The following is a 21,038-nucleotide window of genomic DNA, read 5'->3' on the forward strand; positions in this document are numbered from 1 at the left end:
CCATCGTTGCGCCGCGATCCCCCGATCTTCGCTCTGTGATCCCAAATGGCACTGTGGGGTTTTGTGGCACTTCGGCGCCTTCTGATGGATTTCTGTTCGCGTGTGGGGCCGGGGGGGGGGTTGGGGGGAGGGGGGGGGGGGCGAGCGCTGCGTGTGGGGGTTGTGATTCTGCTTCAGTAACGCTACGGGCACTGCAGAGGCTCTCAGGTATCCTTTATTCTTGTAGTCATAACGCAATTAAACTTTTAGTGGTTTAACCCCTTCGGTGCCTCTGTTCCTTCCGTGGCCCCGGGGGGGGGGGGGGGAGGTGGGGGGGGGATCCCAATGCACAGCCGCCCCCGGCCCGGTCCCAAAGCCACACGGGGTGCCCCCAGAAGAGGGCATGGTGCCCCAAACACAGCTGAGTGCCCCCCAATGGATCCCCCCCAGCTCTGAACCCTCTTTTTCCCCCTTCAGCTCTAGAAGAGGTGGGGGTGTCCCACCCGAGGGCTGCAGTGCAATGGGGGCACCCCCTCCCCCCCCCCCCCCCTTAGTGGGGCCATGGGATGAGAACTTGGGGGGGGGGATTATATTTTGTTCACTGTTGTTTTGGTTTTTAATGCGAAATAATCCATGTGACAAATAATTACTGCTGGAAGAACAGAGGGGGACGGAGGGGCGCGGGGACGGCCCTGCACACGTGGGGGGGGTTGGGGCAAACGGGGGGGGCCCAAAGCTGTGGAGCCATAGGAGGGTGACTGTGGGGCCACGGGGGTCCCCCCACAGTGCAGAAATCCCCATTTCCTTCAGTCCTTCTGAGGGGTTCAGCGCTGCCCCGACCCCGTCCCACTGCTGCTGTGGGGATGGACGGTCTGTGGGGGGGGGCAAAGCAGCCACAGACATTACTGTGGGGATGGGGGGGGGAACGGAACACTTCACAGTCCCAAAAGGGGGGAACAGAGTCCAAAAAAATAAACAAAATCACCTCAAAAAATAGAAGGGAGCGTGAGGGGGTGGGGAGCAACGGGGGGAGCATGGGACGTAACCTCACCCCCCCACCCTGGGCGGTGCTGGGAGGGGGGGGACTGCAGGAAGGGACAGAGGGACCCCCACAGCGCTGAGGCCATGGGGGGGGGGGGGGGGGGCACATGCAGGGATGGGGCCGTCGGGGTTCACCTCCATGCAGCACTGCCTGCACACACAGATGGGGGTCAGACCCCTTTACTGCCCGCCCCCCCACGATCCCATCAGAGCACTCCCTGCCCCCCCGCAGCCCTCTGCTCCCCCCCAGCCCCACGGGGACAGCGCAGTGCCCCTGTGCCCCTTTTCGCCTCCATCCGCACCGAGGAGGGATTTTCCCGCTCCGTTTCCTTTCGTGTTCAAACACAAAATGAAAGAGACAACCAAAGCAGAAGGGCCGACCCCAGGGAGGGGTCCCACGTCCCTGCAGCCGGGGGGGGGGCGGCGCTCACATGATGCCGTTGGTGAGGTACTGGAAGCCGTCGTACAGTTTGGTGGTGATGGAGCGCATGCTGCCGTCCACCATCTGCTCCACCAACAGCTGCAGCTGCTCCTCCGTCATGTTCATGTGGAAGCGCTCCTTCAGGTTGCGGATGGTGCTGGAGCCGTGGAAACACGGCAGCTGGGAGCCTGGGGGGGGGGGAGGAGGGTGATGGGGTGGGGGGGCCCTGAGGGGCTCCGCTCAGAGCATGGGGAGGGGGGATGTGCTCCGTGCTCAGCAAAGAGGGCGGTCCGACCGAGATCTGGACTGCCAGGGTGGGAGGATGGGGCTCTGTAGGGTGGGACAGGACGGCCCCAGTGCAGCCCCCCCCCACCCCTCACCTTGCTGCATGATCTCCACAATCTGCACCACTTTATCCATGTGCTTCCGTGCAGCAATCAGCCCCTGCAGCATCAGCATCTTGTAGTAATTGAACATGTCCCCGTCCGGGCCCCCCATCACCTGAGGGCAGAACGCAGTGAGCAGAGGGGGGGGGGGCACACAACAGTGGGACCACGAGGGAATTTCATAGGGGGGGGCCTATAAAGGGCACCTGATCCCAATCCCTGAAACGAGTGGGGAAAAGGTCCCTTCAACACAAAATATTTCTATGGTTCTGAGGATGATCGTTAGGGACCCTCCCAACCCAACCACCCCACGGTGGTTGAGGTCACAGAGCCACAGAGCTGTCTGAGCCGGGAGGGACTGCACCGCACACAGCTCCGGTCCGGAGCTGAGCAGAGTTTGCAGCTGAGCCCCACGAGCTGCAGAGCTGTCAGCCCTCACCCCCAGCGCCGCAGGATCAGCCCTCACTCACATCCACAAACTCCGTGGTGAGTTTGAAGGCAGACGTCTCGAAGCCGAGGTTCCTGGGGGAGCTGGAAAGGATGAACCCGAAGTCGATGTGGATGATGTGTCCGTCTGCGTCCAGCAGGATGTTCCCGTTGTGCCTGAGCGGGAGGGAAAGGCTCCGTGATGCTGCACGTGGGGAGGGGGCACTGCTCCCAAATTCCCCCACTGCGCACAGGGACTCAACCCCACCTGTCCTTGACCTGCAGCAGGTAGCACACCAGGCAGTACCCAGCACAGCTCTGCACGAAGTTCCTCTGCGCCGTGAGGAAGGACTCGGTGTTGTAGCTGCCGTGCTCCTGCAGGAAGTAATCCAGCAGCGACAGCAGGGATTGCTTCTTGATTTGGTGGATGGAAACGGCGTTCACCACCGGCTCAATCATGCCGCTGTCGGCCGAGATGACGAGGATTTTGTATGGCTTGATCCAGAGCGGGACGCGCTCCTGCTCCCAGATGGACTGTGGGGAAAGGGGGGAACCTCAGCACCGCGGCGGGAGGGCTGGGAGGGGGGCAGGGAGGTCCCCCCCACAGCTCCGTCCTTCCTCACCTGCAGCTGCTTGAGGACCTGGAAGGCGAGCAGCTCCTGCCGGAGGTCGTCCCCACATTTGACAATGACGGAGAGGAGGCGCCAGGAGGGGAGGTGACCGTACGGGGACCCCTCCCTGATCCGCCTGTGGGAGAGCCACAAAGTGAGGGAGGGGACAGCACAGAGAGGAGCAGAAGGGAAGGAGCTCCTGAGTGTCCCCAGGAACCCCCACATCTGTGCCCTGGGGACCAGACATGCGCTTCTGGGGCCAGGAACACAAAGGATTTATTTTGGGGCCGGGCCAAACCGCTCTGACACAGCAGGAGCCTATAAATACCTGCAAAGCCCCTCCGAGCTCTGCCCAGGGACAGCAGATCAGGGATTTTCTCCCTCCTCCCACGCTCCAGGAGAGCTGAGGCTCCACTTCCAGATTCAGAGCTCAGGAGAACCAATCTCACATCTCCAGAGCAGTGCTGAGAGCTCCCCCCCCCCACGCAGCCCCCCGCCCTACCTGACTTTCTCCTGCCACGGCTCCTTCAGGGCGACAGCGGATGGGTCCTCAGGGTCCCTCTTGAAGGAGGTGGGGGTGTGTGCCAGCTGCTCCGAGAGCCGCCGCCTGCGGGACACAGCCCGGGGTGGGGGTCAGTGGGACAGCACCATCACTGTGACCCCCAGAGCCCCTCACAGTCCCACAGCGCTCGGAGCAAAGGCAGCCCCACCACGTCCCCAAGGACACAGCACGGGGGCCTCACCTGATGTCCCCAGCGGCGATGAACACCGGCTCCCGGCTCTCCTGGCTGGTGATGCTGTCCACGGAGAACTGGGAGATGTTGTCGCAGCTGTTGGTGTGGATCTCTGGCAGCTGGGAGGGACGGGGCTGCTGTCACTGCCACAGGTCTCTGTGCGACCTCGGGACAGCAACCCACAGAACCACGGAGCGCTTTGGGGTGGAAGGGGCCCTCAAAGGTTCCCCCACATCGAAAAGGGACAAGGCCCCTTCGAGCCAAAGCATTTCTACGGCCTTACGGCTCTGAGGTTGACCTTCAGAGACTCTTCCAAACCAACCATCCCACATTTGACTTTCAAGGACTCTTCCAACCCAAGCTCCCCACGGTTCTGTGGATGGCTGCTATAAGGTCACAGAAACAGTTCGAGTTGGGACCCTAAAAGGGCACCTCATCCACCCCCGTGATGAATGGGGACGCCCACAGCTCCACCAGCGCTCACAGCCCTCTGTCTGACCAGGGGGTCTGCAGGGATGGGGCACCACTGCCTCTCTGTGCCACCCGTGCCACTGCCCCCATGTCCTTCCCAGTGGGGCTGTGCTCCATCCTTCCATCCTCAACCCACAGCGACAGTGGGGCCGCAGTGACCCACGCTGACCCTGGGGAGGTCCCCCCGGCCGCACTGCGGGGTCTCTGCATGCTGACAGATGGGAAGAGGGGGGAGCACGGCCCACAGTGCGGCCTCACCTCCACCTGCAGCTCCACGATGTCGTCCACAGACCACGCCTCGTCGTCGTTGTCGTAGTTGGGGACGGTGGTGAAGCTGCTGGTCCTCTGCTCGTGTGTGATCCCACACTCGGGGAGGTTCTCTGCAGAGCGCGTGCTCCGGATGCGGTTCTCGGGGATCCGAGCGGGGACATTCGCTGTGTCGAAATTGTCACATTCAAGTACTTCCACGTAGATTAAATAGGGAGCCTGGGGAAGCAAGACGGTGTCACGGGAGCAGCTCCGGCCTCGCGGGGGGAGAGGGGACACTCTGAGGACAAAGCCCTCTGTTTCCCACGGGCTCACCTTGTCCTTGGAGTTGAGCACCACTGCCTGCGTGTGGGGCACCCGCACGACGTGGTGGTCGAAGCCGGCCGTGGGCAGCCAGGCGCGCGCCGGCAGTTTGTGGTTGAGCAGCGACAGCTCCGAGATGAGACGCTGCGTCTTCTGCTCCTTGGTGGGCAGCGTGGCCAGGCGCTTCCCGATGGCCATCAGAGATTTGATGAACTCCCGCTCGGGAGCGAGCCTGACGGGCTGCGGGGGGGAAGGGATGGGCTGCGTTACGAGGGGCGTGCGATGGAGGATGTGCTCCGTTCAGCCCCAGGATGGGCTCCGAGTCCCACCCTGAGCTCCCAGATGGGATGGGCACCTCTCCTTCCTACCACAGCTGCGGGGACCTGGAGCCCAGCACTCCCCACATCCGTCCCACAGCTCTGGGATCCCCACTCAGCACAGCTCAGAGCCCCCTCCGTTTCTCAGTCCCAACCGTTTGGCAGAGACTGAAGTGCAGCTTCGTGGCCCCCCTGGCCCTCACACCCCCCGGCGAAGGGCTCTCTGTGGGACACAAGCCTTCCCATCAGTGCAAGGAGCGATCAACGGCTGATTTATTTTTTGCCACGAGAAACGCAGGATTAAACTTGCACAAGTGCTCACTGCACAACCATGCTGGAAATGCACATGCAACAAGCTGCAGCGCGTGAGAAAAGGCAGCGAAACAAAACACGGCGGAGAGCAAAAGGAAGAAATGGTGGAAGAGGAGGAGCAGCACTGTGGGTTCCCTTTGGGAGGGGGAAGCGGGAATGCGGTGTAGTCCACGTCCAAAATCCTCGGGGACGGGGCTCACCCCACTGCTGCCCAATGCCACAGCACTTCCGCAGCCTCTGGGGCCGTTTTGCTCTGCTGTGCCCGACCCCATTTCTGCTCAGAGCACAGCGATGGCCCAGAGATGCTCTGCTCCTTCCAGCACTGCTCCCTCTCCTCTCGCCCTGCTCTGGTACAGAGCACTGGGGCTCTGTGCTGTGCTGTGGGATTGGGTGCTCCCACCCCATGGGCTGCAGACCCAGATGCCAATGGACGAAGCCCTCCAGCACAGATCCATCCACTCTCCCACACTCTCGGCCCCACGGTGCTGTCCACCCCCCACGCTCCCACCCACTCAGCCCTCTGCCCTTTGTGTTGGGTGGACACGTTCAGCTCTCAGCTCCTCCAACCAGAACTCGTCACCAGGATCTGTCCCCCTACCCCCTCTACTCCGGGCAGGAACATCCCCCCCCAGCTCAGCACAGCTCCGGACCCAGAGTTATCGGGACTGGGATGAGGTCCTTCCCTCGATCCTCCAAATCCAGCTGTGAATTCAGCATGTTGTGTTCAGTGACCCCACTGCCCTTCCCCCTCGTGGTGAGGATGAGCAAAGGAACCACGGGTGCCCCGCACCTCTCTCCCAACCACGGAGCTCCTCTCCTGCTGTGCCTCCAACCACGGAGCTGGAGGACATCCCATAGGATCACTGAAGTCGGAAAATACGGATAAGATCACGGTGGCCAACCATCAGCCCACCTCCACCCCACGCCCCCTCAGAGGGTCACTAAGGTTGGAAAAGGCCCTTCAGGTCATCACAGCCCCAACCCACCCCCACCATGCCCACTGTGTCCCCAAATACAACCACAAATCATTAGGGCTGGAAGAGACCTCCAAGACCATCCAGACCAACCCCAGCCCATCCCCGCTCTGCCCAATCACAGACCTTAATGTCTAGGATCCCCAACCCATCACCCACTAACTCTGTCCCCAGGTGCCACATCTCTGCTGTTCCAGAGCACGTCTGCAGTCGGTGACCCCACAACTTCCCTCCCCCAGTGCTTCACAGCTCTTCAGGAGCAGAAATTTTTCCTAACATCCAACCTGGAAACAAAACCCCAAAGAGGAGAGCCCAGAACCGAGCGGGGCTGGGGGGCACAGCCCTGCACTGTGGGTTTTCCTCCTGCTCTCACCAAAGGATTCCTGAGCCCCGGAGGAACATGAGGAGTCAGGAGCTATGGGTGCCTGTGTCAGGTGCCACAGTTCCCCCAATCCCTTTCCCCCCCCAGTCCCTATCCCGGGGGCTGTGGACGTGTGAGGCACCGCGTGCTGCTGCCCGGGACAGCAGTTTTGATCATGGACTACATACTGGGATCCCACTGGAAATCCCAAGCGGGGAACACAGCTGCACTGGGAGGAGGAGGAGGAGGAGGAAGAGGAGGATGACGTGAATGAGAAAGATGTGATTGGCTCAAAACTGAAAGGAGGCTCAGTGCAAAAGGAGGCTCCGCCGGGGGACGCTGGGTTCGATCGGAAGCCCAAAGTGCAACGCAAAGAGGGGAGGAAATGATCCGTGGAAGAAGCAAATCAAACCCCGTCTGGCAGAGGACTCATTTGGTTTTTGTAAAGGAAAACAGCATTTCCTCTTTCGTCTGCTAAGGCCGTGATGCAGAGGTCAGTGTGTGGTGGGGCAGAATTCACAGCTCGGAGCGAGGGGAACTCCTCTCCCTTGTGCCCACTTTGGTTTGGTGACGAGCAGCCAGGTCCAGCTCCCCACGTCTGGGTCTGTGTAATCCCCAAAAGACTTTGGTGCTACACTGGGGTCAGCGGTTTCGTGGGGGTGCAGACAGCACTGGGGTTTGGGGTGGGGGGAGGCAGAGGAAATGCTGCTGTAGGATGGAGGGCAGGCGGCCCAGGAGCAGAACAAAACCACTTACGGAACAGAATGAGTTATCAAGGCTTTCCGTACTCGAGGAGAGCTCCTGGGAAATGGATGGAAGGGGTTTTGGTGGCGGTTTTTGGGTGGTGGTAGCGTGGTCACAGAGAGGAAGGAGGGGGAGGAGGAGAAAAAGCAGTAGTTTAGCTCCAGGTTCATCATCATCACTTTGCATTTGTTTTGTTTCGCCCCCCACTGCAGCACTGCTGCCCTCCACTCTGAGCTCATCCCGACACCACGCCGGGCTCTGAACCCCTGGCGTCCATAAAAACCAGCACAAACCAACATGAAACCAGCAGGTTTTCCCCTTCCTCATCCTTTCAAGCTCTCTTCCGCCCTCTGATGCCCCTCTATCTGCCCCAGCCCTGCGCTGTGCCCCTCTGCAGAGCCCCAGATCTGTTCATTTCACACAGAAAGAGGCGACGACGGCACTTCAGCCCCTGAGTGCACTGTGACTGTGTTAACACTGCCCACACAGAAACCAACTGATCTGAGCACATTAGGTACAGGGATATGCTAATTCTGTCAGGTTAATCCCACCGTAAGCAATAACAGTGTTGAAATTAATAGCTTCCTTGTGACCGCAACGACCCCAAAACAGTGCTGAGACCCAGCAAGGCTCACTGAGGAAAACAAATACCAGAATCTGTTGGCAAACTGAGCACTAAAAACAAGACCTGCACGGCCAAGGGGCCAACACCCCAAAGCCAAAGGGATGGTGCCGAAAAGATGATGGAGAAAAGAAGCCAAACCTCCAAGCTCTGAGCCGTCCACGGGACAGGGAACAGCGTTAACTCTTCTGTGGGTTCCTATCCCTGGAAGGAAGCAGTGGGCAAACGAGTTGTGCCAGGAAACGAGCTCTGCTGGAGAGGGCACTTCCAGCAGCTCTGCCCAAGGTGCCGCTCCAGAGGGAGAACACCAAACTCCACACCCCGATGGGTGCACATGGATCAGATGGGTGCACATGGATCAGATGGGTGCACATGGATCAGATGGGTGCACATGGATCAGATGGGTGCACATGGATCAGATGGGTGCACATGGATCAGATGGGTGCACATGGATCAGATGGGTGCAGGGGTGCTCAGAGGGGATCTGCATGCAGGGAGCAGAGGGGCAGCGCTCCCATTCAGAGCCGATAGGCGCATCAGACAGCTCTGCATCTGAACGGGGGCTGCTCCGGCACTGCCGATGTGGTTAAACAAACAAACAACACACAAAAGCCCCACAAACCCAGCGCTCAACCCCAGCCCCGTGCATGAGCTGAAAGCTCAGCTCTTCCTCCAGCACAGCGGCCTGGAGCTGGCACCGGAGCCAACCTAGATCCTTAACCGGTTATTCAATTAGCAGCTTCCTAATGAACGTTTTTTTTTTTCCCCATTGCTCGTGGAACCGGTTCAGCCAAGCGCTGTTCACACGGCCGTGCCCTTCCTCCGGGCACTGCAGCTCATGGGGTGCGGGAGCTCAGCCCCACACCGGGCAGCATCGCCCTAACGCTGCATCCCTGACCCCAGGACGCGGCATCCCGCCCCATTTTCGAGCAGCCTGCGCTCGCCAGCACTCCTCCGTTCATTAACTCCAGTGTCAGGTAAGGCAGCTGATCTCCCTCGGGTTCTCAGGTTCCCCGGTGGAAAAACTTGGACTGAAGCATTTGGAGACCGCTCTCAGACACGGGGTCCGGGGGTCCCGTGCAGGGCACTCAGTGATCCCTCTGGTTCCCTTCACACTGGGGATGCTGGGAGAGGTCCCCTCTGCCTCCTCTCCCTTTGTGTTAATTGAGAAGCAGCAAAAAATGAGCAGCATCAGAACCAGAGCACAAAACGGTGCTGCGGATGTGATCTGGTGAGGACTGAGAACTCAGAGCTGGACGCAGCACAAAGCCTCTCCTGCTGCTGTGGTTATGCAGTGAGAAGAGAGCACAGAGACCTCAGCAGAGGGAATTACTGGTTAGAAAGAAGTTCCTGCAGCTGCCAGCGGCCATGGGGAAAGGAAGAGCTCATCCCAGAGGCAGCACCACAGAGCCCAGGGAGCAATGCAGACCCAGGTGTGAACGGGTGACAGAAGAGGTGGCACATTGATGGGAGATGAGGGACCACAGCACCGCTGCAGAAGGATCCGAGGGCACTTTGTACCAAGTGTGGCTGAACTCACCCAGAGCTCAGGTCCGGGAAGCACAGCGAAAGCAGAGCTCCCAGAGCACCCAAACCTTAACAAAAAGCAGCAAAGCATTACGAGAGCTTTGCTTTGCAGGCCAACGCCTTTCCACGACCCACATCTTTGGGTTGGAAGGGACCTTCAAAATCCCTCAGTTCCAAAACCTGAAGTCTGAGAGAAGATGGGGAACAACGGAGGGCTGGTCCTACCAGGACCCCCCCGCTGGCGTTCTGGACCCAGGGAAACCACCCTGTACACAGAGGTAACCCCAAACCTGCTGCAGTTCACACCAAGGGCCAGCCCTAAAAGACACACATGGGACAGGTGCTGCTCAGAGCACGGCCCCAGAGGCGGGCTGCCCCAAAGGGACAGTGTAACACAGCTGGGAAGTTGGGGGGGATATTCAGAGACCAGGGAAGCTGTGATGATGCCTCAACTATCCCCAGTGCTGCGCTGCACTTAAACAGCCAGCGTGGCCACGAGATCAAATTATGTTTCAAACAAACACTGCAAAGAGAAACGGTTCTCTGCGCTGCTTTCATCTATAATTTATGTCAAGCTTCGGTTTCCATTATTCAGGCAGCTGCAGCCACTGTGAGCACGAGACCTCGGCACATCCCGCTTCCCACAGCCCCTTGTTTGCAACCACGAAACACCTTGCGTCCCAGAACTGGGGAGGGGTTCAGCCTGGGGGCAACCACACAGAGCACCCCCAGCCCTGCTGGCCGAAGCTTTGCAGCCCCGTAACCTTCACATCCATTTCCAAATGCACCGACCCTGAGTTTCACATGGGCAAAGAGAGCACGTGGCCCCTACAGTGACTGACAACAGAGGGAATTCAGGCAAGGCAGGGAAGCCAAGAAATCCTCTGGTGTTGCAAAAGCACCACGAGATCCCTGTGTCTAGACTGAGCAGTGGGGAGGGAGGCTGCCATCACGAGGCAGGGACTGCCCCAGGAAGGGGCAGCCTGGGATGGGGTCTGCGTGCCCCAGGAATGGGGAAAGGCCACATGAGCCCCTCCGCACCATCACCAGCCTGTTCAGAACGGGGCAACCACCACGTGGAGCCCGTCCAGCATTGCCAAACCCCAGCGGGGCAGCAACAAGGAGGAAATCAGACTTCCAGCAGCAATCAGATCGCAAAACAGATACCAACTTGGCTGCCGAGTGGAACAGGAATTCAGCAGCGTCGGAAGCGGCTCGCTCCTCCTAATCCAGCTCCCCGCCTTATCTGCAAAGCCATCGCGCGTCCTCCCTTCCCGTCGCACCAGGAAAATTCCCCCTTTGGAGCCTCTGCTTCCTCGAGTGAAACCAGAGCAGCGGCACTCCCACGCCCACAAAGCACCTCCAGATAAAGCAGTGTCTCCTCGAACCTGGCTTTCCACAGAAATGAAATTTAAGAGGAACTCTGCCTGCACCCCGCCCTGACGGGGAGCTCAGCGCAGCAGGGATGAGCTCAGCGAGCTGTGGGGCCGGGGAGGTGAAGCATTTGGGGCTGGGGGACTGCAGGGAGCCCACAGGGGCACTCAGCCCTGGCTGTCACCAGAGATGGACTCTCCTTTGCATGAATATTAACAGACAGAGGAATCACAACTGCATGGCAGCAACCAGGACCAAAACCCTGCAGCAGAGGAGCCGTGGGATGAGAACTGACTGCACAAGCACGTCCCTGTGGGCATCCCCTCCCAGGCTGAGTTTTGGGGAGCCCCAACATTACCTCCTCCTCGCTCTCGACTTTGGGATTGCTGGCTGTGCGCTTCAGATTGCTGCTCAGGCTGATGGTCACCGTGGCGTCCGACTTGGACCTCTGGTGAGTCCTTTTGGAAGGAGACAGCCCCATGTCGGGCGCCGGGCTCAGCGACGGCAGCTCCCTCTTCTTGTGAGCCGGCTTCAACTCGTCCGAGAGGATGAGTTTCCGCAGCTTGGTCCCACGGGAGTGTCGCTGAGTGGAGATGTGCATGTCCGAGGAGTAGGCGCCCAGCAGCAGGGCGCACTGCAGGGAGAAGTTGATGCTCTGCCGGCAGCGGTGCACGATGTAGGGCTTGATGGCATCTCCCACATCCTCGTCCATGTGAATGTACATATTGAGCAGCTGCGGCAGGTAGAAGTCCACGTCCTCGTTCCTAAAGCAGAACAACCTATTCCCGATGTAAGCCTGCACGCCGGGCTCCTTTGAATTGTACAGGTATGAAATGGCCATAGAGATATCAAAGAGTTTGGATTCAAAGAGCCGGAGGAGCCAGGACTGCTTCGCCGAATTATTCTTCTGCCGCTTCCGGGCCGTTTTCACCGTGTTGGCTGCGGCCTCCTCCTCCTCCTCCTGGATCCTGGAGGCTGTGCCAGGCAGATCGTCCAAGCAGCGGATCTCACAGCCCTCCACCACCACCTCTCCATTGGCCACGTCCCCAGAAGCCCACAGGCCGCGCTCCGCCTCGCCGCCATCGCCCGCGCTGGTCGAGCAGTCCGAGGAGACGCCGTGCATCTGCTTGACCTTCTCCAGGACCTCTTCGCAGGCCTTCTTGGCCACCTCGGGGTCGATGAGGGCCAGCTCCCCGACGCCCTCAGTGATGACGCTCAGGGCCGTCCCGTTGCCCTGCGGCACGGAGCCGGGCTCCACGCCGGTCCCTCGCGCTGCGTCTGCGACGGAGTCTCCCATAGCCGTGGTGGGCCTGCACCTTTCAGAGCTGGAAAACATAAGAGACAAAATGATGTGTTTAGGGATGCAGCTTCCACTGTGCAGGACGGAGCTCCCAGGCTGAAGGTGGCAAAGCAGGAATCCTGCCCGGGATGTGCACAGAGCTGAGGGGAGCACTGGGGCACACCGACAACCTCTGTCACAGCAGGACATGCCCACGGAGGTGGTCAGTGGGGCTCTGAAGGTCTTCCTGGCACCCACTCAGGCAGGAGAGAGCTGTGAGCATCTCTCAGCCATGACACCAAATCTCCCTGTTACCATGACAATAAGGAAACCCGAGCAAGCCAAAAAGAGAAAGAAGGGGGGAAAGAAAGAACCAGGTTGCTCGACAGGCAGCGGCGAAGGAACCCTGCAGCACCGGCGGCCGTCCCACTCACCCCGCTGCACTGCTGGGCTTCAGCTTCCAGCAGGGTCAGTGCCACAGGAACTGCTCCCGAGTGCCCCAACCTGAGTGCCCCAACCCACGCCCCGTGCAGCTCCAGAGCAGCAAAGAAGGGTTTTGTTGCAGCAAGGTCCTCGCTCTCAAAGTCCAGGCACTAATGCCTAGATGACACATCCTTGCCAATGATTAGCGCTTAATGACGGTTTAAAAGCAAGATAAATGAGGCACTGAGAGCACTTCCTGGATTCCCATCTTGATAAGAAGAGCAGCAGGGCATCCCTGTGGATTGCCAGCAAGAACCAAGGCACTGCTGAGGGAAGCTGTCTGCTCACAGGGCAGGAACATCCCCCAGCTCATGGCCTGCAGCACGGCACGACCCCCCCAGCAGCACGGAGTGCTGTGAGCACGCTGCCAATTCCCTGCTGCTTTCTGCATCCAGCACGGTGGGAAAGATGACAGGCTTTGGAGAAGTTCAGTGAACTACTTGCTGCCTCCGTGCGACCCTGAGCCCCAGTCCTGCACCAGAAACTGCAGCAGGAGGTTCCTGCAAGGAGGTAATTCCCCCTAATGGAATGACCTTGTGTTATCTGATTATTTCCACAGGCGATTACAGCTGAGCAGCATAAGCTCTCGAGGAGGAGCACTCAGACACCGCTCTGACACAGGGACACACTGCAGGGACCAGCAATGAACCGGCACTGCAACAGCATTCCCGAGGACTCTGTCCCAACCCCGTTCTCTCCATTGTCCTACCTGCTCCTCCACCCCAAGGCAGAGGAAGAATCCACCCCTGGTTGGAGCACATTGCCATTTCCCATGCGATCTCCCAGTGCCCAAACTGGGAGCGCTGGTGGTGCTTTACACTGTGCCCCACCGTACTGCTCACCAGGACGACACACCGGTGCTGCTATCGGGGCCAGCACGGCACTGGTCCCACCAACAGACCAGCAGGTCCACAGCCCAGCCCTGGTGAGGAAACCTGCTGTGAACAGCACAGAGCAGAGCCCGTCCCAGCACGGCCGGGCTGAAAGAACCCGAGCAAAGTTCAGCGGTTTGATCGATATGAATAGCATCTTTCACAGCGGCACGGCACAACGTTTTCCTCAGTGCCTGCCATTCCCTTCCATCCAAAGCCCGCGTGCTTCGAATAGTTGTGGTCATTAGATCCTAAAGACCTGGCAAGCACAAGGAAGTTGTTTTTCCTTCTCGGTGAGGCCATCAAAACCCAAACAATCCAATTTTTAAATTAACACCGCTCAGGAAAAAGGGAGAACCTACAGCACGACACAGGCAGGACTTGAGACATCTCCTCTGGAGGATGGAGTGGGGAAGGAAGGAGTCACAGGAGAGCTGTGCTCTTGGCATGACCCAAACCAAACCTGCTCTGGGGTCAGGATTCAGCATAGGAACCTGTGTGCACCCAGGGGGGCTCCTGGTGGTTCCTGGGGTGGGCTCCTGCCCCACAGCAGAGGGATGAGGGGCACACACCACAAACATCTGGAGTAAACCTATTGGCACTGTCACTGTCTGCACAGTCGGAGAGACCCAGTGTGCAGGAGTCCCCACGCTGCCATGCACTGTTTGTGTGGCACGTGCTGCAGCACCGGGCATCCAACCTGCCCAGTGCTCCTGGAGAAGACAGGACCTGGCATTAAGGTTTGACTTTCAGGCACATGGACACCACCTCTTTCCACCATTTCTAGGTGACCACATTTCAGAAAGCAGGCACTTCGACCACAGAGCCCAGACTCCCAAATCCTTTTGCCACGTCAACCAGAAAAGCGAGGTTTGCCCCCGCGCCGTGCACGCAGCCTTGTGCCCAAGGAGACACAGCCGGGCAGAGATTTGCAACTGCTCAGTGGGTCAAACTTGGATTATAGAACTGAGCACAACAAATCCACCCCCAGGGCTGCAGGGTTACCTCTGTGCTTTACAATCTGCACTTCGGGTTCACCCCTTGGCCCCCTCAGCACTCCCCCATCCGGGCCACCCGAAATCCCCACGGAGGGAATTCACCCCTCTGCATTTTTCTGGGGCTCACGTCACCGTTTGCTCAACGTGCTCCAATGTGCTGCTTCCCTCCCTGATCTCCCCCTGTTCCAAATGGGTCTCACCCAGGAGGAAAAGCCCCACTGGCTCCGCAAAACAAAGCGACGCAGCCTGGAGAACAGGCTGAGCCGAGTTCTGTGGCTCATCCTCCACCCACAGCCGCAGCAGGCCAAGTTTCTCCCTAGTGGAACTGTGCTGAAGTCAGTGATTAAACACAAAATATAAGGAAGCCCACATGAGCTCAGAAACAGATGAGGCAGTGGTGTCAGTGCAGCGATTCGAGCACACAGTTCCTTCGAGAAGCGACAAAAGCAAAGGGAGCTCCGCTGGAACAGAGCTGTGCCTGCACAGGAAAGCCAAGTCTCTCTCCTGCCTGACTTGAATAAGAAATATTGGCCCTGGCAAAGCACCAGGAGCGCGGGATGAAGTCTCACCAAGACATCTGGTCTCTATTACGCCGCGTTACTTTTTGTTTTGCTCGGAGCTGATGGCCCTCTGCATCTCACAGAGCCTTCAGGAGGGTTCAGACAGAGGCAGAGAGCAGCTCCGCACTCCCTGCAGTGCCAGCAAGCTGTAGGGATGGGGAAACTGAGGCACAGGGGGGCTGGGATCCGCTCAGCTCACAGTGGCAGACTGTACCAGAGCAAGAGTGAACCAAACCCTCTGGGGGAAGCTGCTTCCTCTTTCGGGCCTGAAATCCCCTTCCCAGAGCCCCAGCACCAGCACGGACGCACTGCCAATGGTGCTGCACACACGGCTGAAACAGATTCAGCCCACACACAGCACACGTGGCTCACCCTGCATTAAAAATAACAGCCCGACCCCGAGGAACAGCCCCAGGAGCACGGCCCCCATGGCAGCCCCCTCCCCTCCACGATCACAGGCTGTGCTGGGCCTGAGCATGAACCACAGAACTGCAGGGGTGGGAAGGGACCTCTGGGGATCCTCAAGTCCAACTCCTCCACCAACACATACGTGTGTATGGAGTGATAGGATGGTGTGGGTTGGCCGGGACCCTAAAGATCACAGGACAGTGGGATCACAACACAGTTAGGTTGGAAGGGACCCTAAAGACAAGAGAATGGTTGAGACCACGGCCTTAAGCACCTGAGACACTTGGGTCGTTATCCCCTCCCCTGGTTCCCTTCAGCTCACATCCCCATCCCATTGGGATGTGCAGGAGTGGCCCCGATGGACACTGCTGGCAGCTCCCAGCACAAGACCCACAGAACGCACTTGGAGGGATGCAGTGACCTCGAGAATGGGAAACACCAGTCCTGGCACACACACACACACACTCACACACACGCTCACACGGTGACAGCCTCTGCTCAGCAGGTCCGGAGTCCTCTGCATGAGCAGCAGCGGGGATTCCCTTCCTGGGTTGAATCCGGGAGACCTCAAAGGTCACAGAAGCACGGGACCGCAGCACGGTTGGGTTGGACGGGGCCTTAAAGAGCACAGAACCGTGGGAGCCCTCACAGCCCCCGCCCCACGGCCTCGCGAACCCCCGGGACGGGACGGGCAGCGCCGGCCCCACCACGGGGACACGCTTTCCTCCCCACGCAAACTCCCAGCTCCCAACGCAGTCCCCGCACCGCCGCTCCCCCCTCAGCCCCACCTGCAGCGCTGCGGACCCGCGGGACCGCGGTGCGGAGCTCCGGTGCGGCCGCGCGGGTCTCCCGGGGCGGCTCATCCTGAGCCGAGCGCTCTCGGTGCTCCGGGAAGGGGCTCCGAACCGAACGATTCCGCCCCCGCGGTGCTCCTCGGGGCCGCTCGGGTCGGGGAAGCGGCGCCGGGCCCGGCGGAAGGCGGCGGCGGAGCGGCGGCGGCAGCGCAGGCCCCGGCGGCCCGGGCTGCCCGCGGCGCCGCCTGACGGGACGGGACGGGGCGGGGAGGGGCGGGGCGGGGCCTGCGCACACAGCGCCCCCTGCCGGCCCGGAGGCGTGGCCCGCGCTGGGGCGTGGCCAACGAGGAGGCGTGGTTAGGCGAAAGGGGTGGGACTCGTGGGGGGCGTGGTCAGGCGGGAGGGAGGCGCGGCCAACTGGAGAAGGGCGGGCTGAGGGGCGTGGCTAAAGGCAGGGGGCGGGGCGCGAGGGCTGAACCTCTCGGAGTTCCGGGTTTCACTGAATCCGTTGTTTTTCGCCTCAAATCGCCTCTTTGGGCGGTGATGTTGGGTCTGGAGGGGAAACTGAGGCGCAGGGCCGCCGTCCTGTGCTCCCCGTGGGGGCTCCACGCCGCCCCACGGACAGTGACATTCCTGGATGGTGGCCCCGCGTGGACAGTGTCACCCCAGGGTCAGTGAGGCGTCACCACAGTGACATTCCAGGAATGGTGACACCTGGGGATGGTGACATTCTGTCTCCGTAATGGTGACACCCTGGGGACAGTGGCACTGCACACACCCACACGTCGCCCTCCCCCCACTCCCGGTGACACACAGACAGGCGGACGCACAGCGCTCCGAGTTTAATGGCAGGGGACAGCGACATGTGGAGATGAGGACACCCCACTTCCAGCACAGTGTCCCTAAGTGCCCCCTGGGAACACGGGGCCACGTGGGGCTGTGGGCTCCGTCCCAGCACCACGTCCATCCCCACGCAGCGCTGTGTCACTACTGTCCCCTTCTGTGACCCCACTGGCACCTGGTGCCACACTCAGTGCCTCCTCCTCCTGCAGTCCATGGCCGTCCTGGATGACACTCACTTGGGTTGGAGACAAAACCACTGTGCCATCCGTGATGTCACCTCCACGGGCACTGTCACCTCCATGGGCACTGCCACCTCTGCACCCATGGTCACCACCGCTGTCACAGTGCTTGGAACCCAAGTCTGTCCCCTCGGCCACATCCCCGGTGCGACCCAGTGACCCCACGCCTCCTTCCTCCTCCTCTGTCCTCTTCCTCGGCCGTCCGCGCTTGCGCTTGGCCACGGCCTCGTGGGCCACCTCTGGGGACCGCTTGGTGGCCATGGGGCGCTGGGCTGAGCCCGGGGGACCATCAGGGGCTGTTCCACGGGGGCTGTCAGCTGCGGGCACGGCCACACCAGGCAGCAGCACATTGAGCCTGGGGGGCAGCGGGACAGCCACCTTCATGGTGCCCCCCAGTGGGGCGGCCGTCAGTTTGGGTGCCAGGACTGGAGGGGACGAGCAGACAGCTGTGGGGCCAGGGGGGACACGCGGGAGGAGAAGGGGCAAACGGGCCACCAGTGCGTTCACCTGGGGGTTGCTCGGTGGACGGGGTGGCTCCGGGGGCTTCTTCTTGTCGGGACGCTGTGGGATGGTGGCCTTGGGGACACTGTCCTTCTTGTTCTGCGGGTGGGACACACCGTGAGATGGGGACATGGTGGAACAGCAGGGGATGAGGGACATGACGATGGGGGACACAAGAAAAGCAGGAACATGGGACAGGGATACCAGGAGGACATGACTGCAGAGACAGGGGACACCAGGGGATGGGGGACATTGCATCCAACATGGCCTCACCTGTGGCAGACTCTGCTCGCTGCCCTCCGAGGCCTCCAGGCCATTCTTCTTGGCCAGTGGTGGAGAGCGGCCATCACGATGGGCTTTCTCTGTGCTCTCTGGAGACACAAAGTGAGGCATGAGGTGGGGATGAGCCCCACAGAGTGGGAACAGAGCCCAAAGTCATTCCCGCAGCCACCAAACTCCACACTCCCTGGGGACACCTTGACCCACCTGAGACCACCATGGCCATGACGAGGTCGGCGCGGGCTGAGCGGGAGCTGATGATGTGCTGCTGGATGAGGAACTGGGCCACCTCCACGATGTTGTTGAAGGAACGTTTGAGGATCTTCTCAGCCCAGTCACAGGTCAGGGCACAGGCCGCCTCCATCACCTCACTGGTGTAGGACTGCAGGTCCGTCAGCTCCGTGTGTTGCTGGTGGGACACCAATGTCACCAATGAGGCCAAGACTGCTGTGGTCACTGGTGTATGAGGACGGGGCAGGGCTCAACCCTTGCCTTCTCCGTGGGAATGCATCCCTCTGCCCCGTGCCTATGAGTGTGACCCAAAGAGGCAGAACACGAACCACCAAGTGATGGAGGACTTACAGTCTCTGTCACCTTGAGGTCCAGGCTGGGCAGAGGTGGCAGGCTGACCACCGTCTTCCTCCGGATGCCACTGTAGCAGTACGTGTGTTGGGGTTAAGGGATGACAAAACACAACTGCACACTGACCCCACGTTTGGTACAAAGCAGAGCTCCAGGAGCCAAAGCACCCGGAGCCAGAACCTCCAGGAGCCACCAACACTGCCCAGTGCACGGACCCACCGCGACAAAAGGATATTTCGATTGTCCGCGGCCTCCCAGCCTCCTGGCCTTGATGTTGGGGAAGATCTCCCGGATGATCTTCCCAAAGTTGGCGGCGCACAGAGGGTGGCAGCAGAGGTTATCACAGTACTGCCTGAGGGGGAGGGTAGGTCAAAGCTGCTGACCCCTCCTCGCTGCTCCCATTCTGTGTTCCAAGAGCTGGCACTGGGCATGGCCATTCCCGACCAACCCCAAGTGCCTGCTGACCCCAAACCAGGCCCCATGGATGCTGCCCACCTGTAAGCATCGTAGACATCCTGCTTGGGCAGGCAGGTGTCTGCGTGCTCCTCCAGGTGGTTCCGGATCCAGTTGCATGCATGCATGTACTCGGCCGCGCTCAGCAAGCTCAGATCCAGGCTGCTGCTGGGAACAATGGCACTGAGTGAGCGGATGGGGAGGACAGCACGGGGAGACAGAGCCCCAGCACCCACCTCCTGTCCCCCAGGCTCGGCCCCGACGGCAGCTGGAGGTAGAGGTAGAGCTTGTCGCTGTCGGAGAACTTCTGGACATCTTGCTACAGGTGAAGGGTCCATGCAGAGGGGAGGAGGGACCGGAAACAAAGAGAGGTGAAGGAACCAAAATAGGGCCAACATTCATGGAGCATTTGAACCCAGAGGTTTGTAAGTATGGGCAAAGACTGCACACGGGGTAAAGGGGGTTTTGGGGGAACAGGCAGGGGTCATCCCATGTGGGGCTGAGGGAATGGGTGCTGAGCAGCTGCTGACCCTATAGGATGTGGGATCAGGAAAATGGGATCTCAGTGTTCAGCTGAAAGAGGGGTTTGGGATCATGAAGGGTTGGGCACGCAGCACTCCCTCACCCCCCAGAGGCACTCACCAGGATGGCGTCGACTTTGTTCTGCACTGTTTTGCTGCAGGGGACAGACAGAAGGGGCAGAAGGGAGAAGGCATCAGGGCATGGGATGGCCCTGCACCGAGGACCCCCACCCCTGTCCCACTGTACTCCTGAGGAGCTCTGCACTGATGTTCCCACCCCAAAAGCAGCACCGACTTTCATCCCTTCAGTCCACAGGGTTACAGATTCATCGGCCCTATGAAATCTGATCCCATTTGGGATGCCCAGGTTAACAGGAGCACGTCGCACACTTACGAGATGTTGCCCCGTAGTTTCTGCAGCAGTGTGCCTGACTCTGCTGCGCTGCTCCGGGAGCTGCCAGGTGACAAAGTGCCCTTCTTGGTGGCCTGGGGGCTCAGCTCCTCGTCAGCCATGGTACTGTGGTCCTGGAAGGGGAGAATGAGGAAACTCAGCTCCAAAGTGGGGAGGGGACCCGCTCAGAGCCCAAATCCCCCACTGGTACCCACAGGGCTGGCTCTGCCCTCGGTCCTCGTGTCCCCACCCGGAGATGTGTCACCAGCACAAGGGCGATGGGACACGGGAGGGGACAGCGGGCGGCACACCCCGCACGTGGCATGGGACGGGGATGGCAAGAGGGGAACGGAGGGCAGATCCCAGGGGACAGGAAACGGGAACATGAGGATGGGACAGGGACGTGGGGACACGGGAACGAGGGAAGCCAGGTGATGCCAGGGGATGCGGACGGCAGGGTCCCCCAGGACACAGCAGCGGGGACAGATGCCTGTGGATGGGGGGGACCCGAAGGCGCGTGGACTCCACCGGGGTCAGCGATCCCAGCAGTGCCGTGCCCTCCCCGGCCCGAACCCACCTGCGGGTTCCGCTCTGCCCCGTCCGGTCCGGTCCGGTCCGGTCCGGTCCCGTTCCCGGTCCGCTCCCCCTCGCGCCGCCGCCGCCCCGCGCGCACCGGGAACCGAAAGTGCTGCACCCCTCCGAGGGGCCGCAGGCAGCTTTTTTCTAATTGGCTGCTGCGCCTCACATCTACCCAGTTACTACGTCGCGCTTTAATGTGATTGGCTGCTAGCTGCTGTCCTTCCCGGATACAAGCAGCGCTGCTCTGCTGAGTGGCGGCGCTCGAGATGAAGTCTGCCTAGCAACAGCTCCTGATTGGTGGAGCCGAGGGAGGGGACGCGGGGGTAAACGGGCGTTGCGCGTGCAGTGTGTGCGGAGTGCGAGCAATGCGCGTGCAAGTTGTGTGA

At 60.4% G+C, this 21,038-nt stretch overlaps 2 protein-coding genes across 4 annotated transcripts; both read right to left on the reverse strand.

Moving 5' to 3' along the window:
• Positions 1-1,373: 1,373 nt before the first annotated feature.
• PI4KB (phosphatidylinositol 4-kinase beta) lies at positions 1,374-16,346 on the reverse strand. Of its 3 annotated transcripts, XM_065751548.1 has the most exons (12): positions 16,259-16,346; positions 11,229-12,195; positions 7,360-7,404; positions 4,652-4,879; positions 4,328-4,555; positions 3,608-3,717; positions 3,367-3,471; positions 2,877-3,000; positions 2,522-2,787; positions 2,298-2,430; positions 1,822-1,942; positions 1,374-1,629 (listed from the first exon to the last, which is right to left on the reverse strand). In XM_065751548.1, the coding sequence occupies exons 2-12, from the start codon at positions 12,165-12,167 to the stop codon at positions 1,448-1,450; spliced, it is 2,481 nt and encodes an 826-aa protein (XP_065607620.1). In that variant the 5' UTR covers positions 12,168-12,195; positions 16,259-16,346; the 3' UTR covers positions 1,374-1,447. The 3 variants fall into 3 exon arrangements, with proteins under 3 accessions (XP_065607620.1, XP_065607619.1, XP_065607621.1); XM_065751547.1 differs by lacking the exon at positions 16,259-16,346 and having other exon boundaries at positions 11,229-12,217; XM_065751549.1 differs by lacking the exons at positions 7,360-7,404; positions 16,259-16,346 and having other exon boundaries at positions 11,229-12,216.
• Positions 16,347-17,097: 751 nt separating this feature from the next.
• On the reverse strand, positions 17,098-20,701 carry RFX5 (regulatory factor X5). Its single transcript, XM_065751551.1, has 10 exons — positions 20,651-20,701; positions 20,077-20,207; positions 19,804-19,837; positions 19,398-19,480; positions 19,204-19,326; positions 18,944-19,060; positions 18,709-18,790; positions 18,334-18,535; positions 18,121-18,218; positions 17,098-17,946 (listed from the first exon to the last, which is right to left on the reverse strand). The coding sequence occupies exons 2-10, from the start codon at positions 20,193-20,195 to the stop codon at positions 17,167-17,169; spliced, it is 1,638 nt and encodes a 545-aa protein (XP_065607623.1). The 5' UTR covers positions 20,196-20,207; positions 20,651-20,701; the 3' UTR covers positions 17,098-17,166.
• Between the last annotated feature and the right edge of the window lie 337 nt (positions 20,702-21,038).

This window comes from Cyrtonyx montezumae, unplaced genomic scaffold (assembly GCF_038088225.1).
Source record: "Cyrtonyx montezumae isolate F1298 unplaced genomic scaffold, pur_monq_1.0 scaffold_75, whole genome shotgun sequence".
Lineage (NCBI taxonomy): Eukaryota > Metazoa > Chordata > Aves > Galliformes > Odontophoridae > Cyrtonyx > Cyrtonyx montezumae.

Coding starts and splice junctions, on each gene's coding strand:
- PI4KB (XM_065751547.1), bottom strand. CDS start 12,206: ATGTTTTCCAGCTCTGAAAGGTGCAGGCCCACCACGGCTATGGGAGAC. Junction 2,788..2,876: donor AGGTCCTCAAGCAGCTGCAG/GTGAGGAAGGAC, acceptor CTTTCCCCACAG/TCCATCTGGGAGCAGGAGCG. Junction 1,630..1,821: donor TGTGGAGATCATGCAGCAAG/GTGAGGGGTGGG, acceptor CCCCCCCCCCAG/GCTCCCAGCTGCCGTGTTTC.
- RFX5 (XM_065751551.1), bottom strand. CDS start 20,195: ATGGCTGACGAGGAGCTGAGCCCCCAGGCCACCAAGAAGGGCACTTTG. Junction 19,838..20,076: donor AAACTACGGGGCAACATCTC/GTAAGTGTGCGA, acceptor TGTCCCCTGCAG/CAAAACAGTGCAGAACAAAG. Junction 17,947..18,120: donor GCGAGCAGAGTCTGCCACAG/GTGAGGCCATGT, acceptor TCCCACCCGCAG/AACAAGAAGGACAGTGTCCC.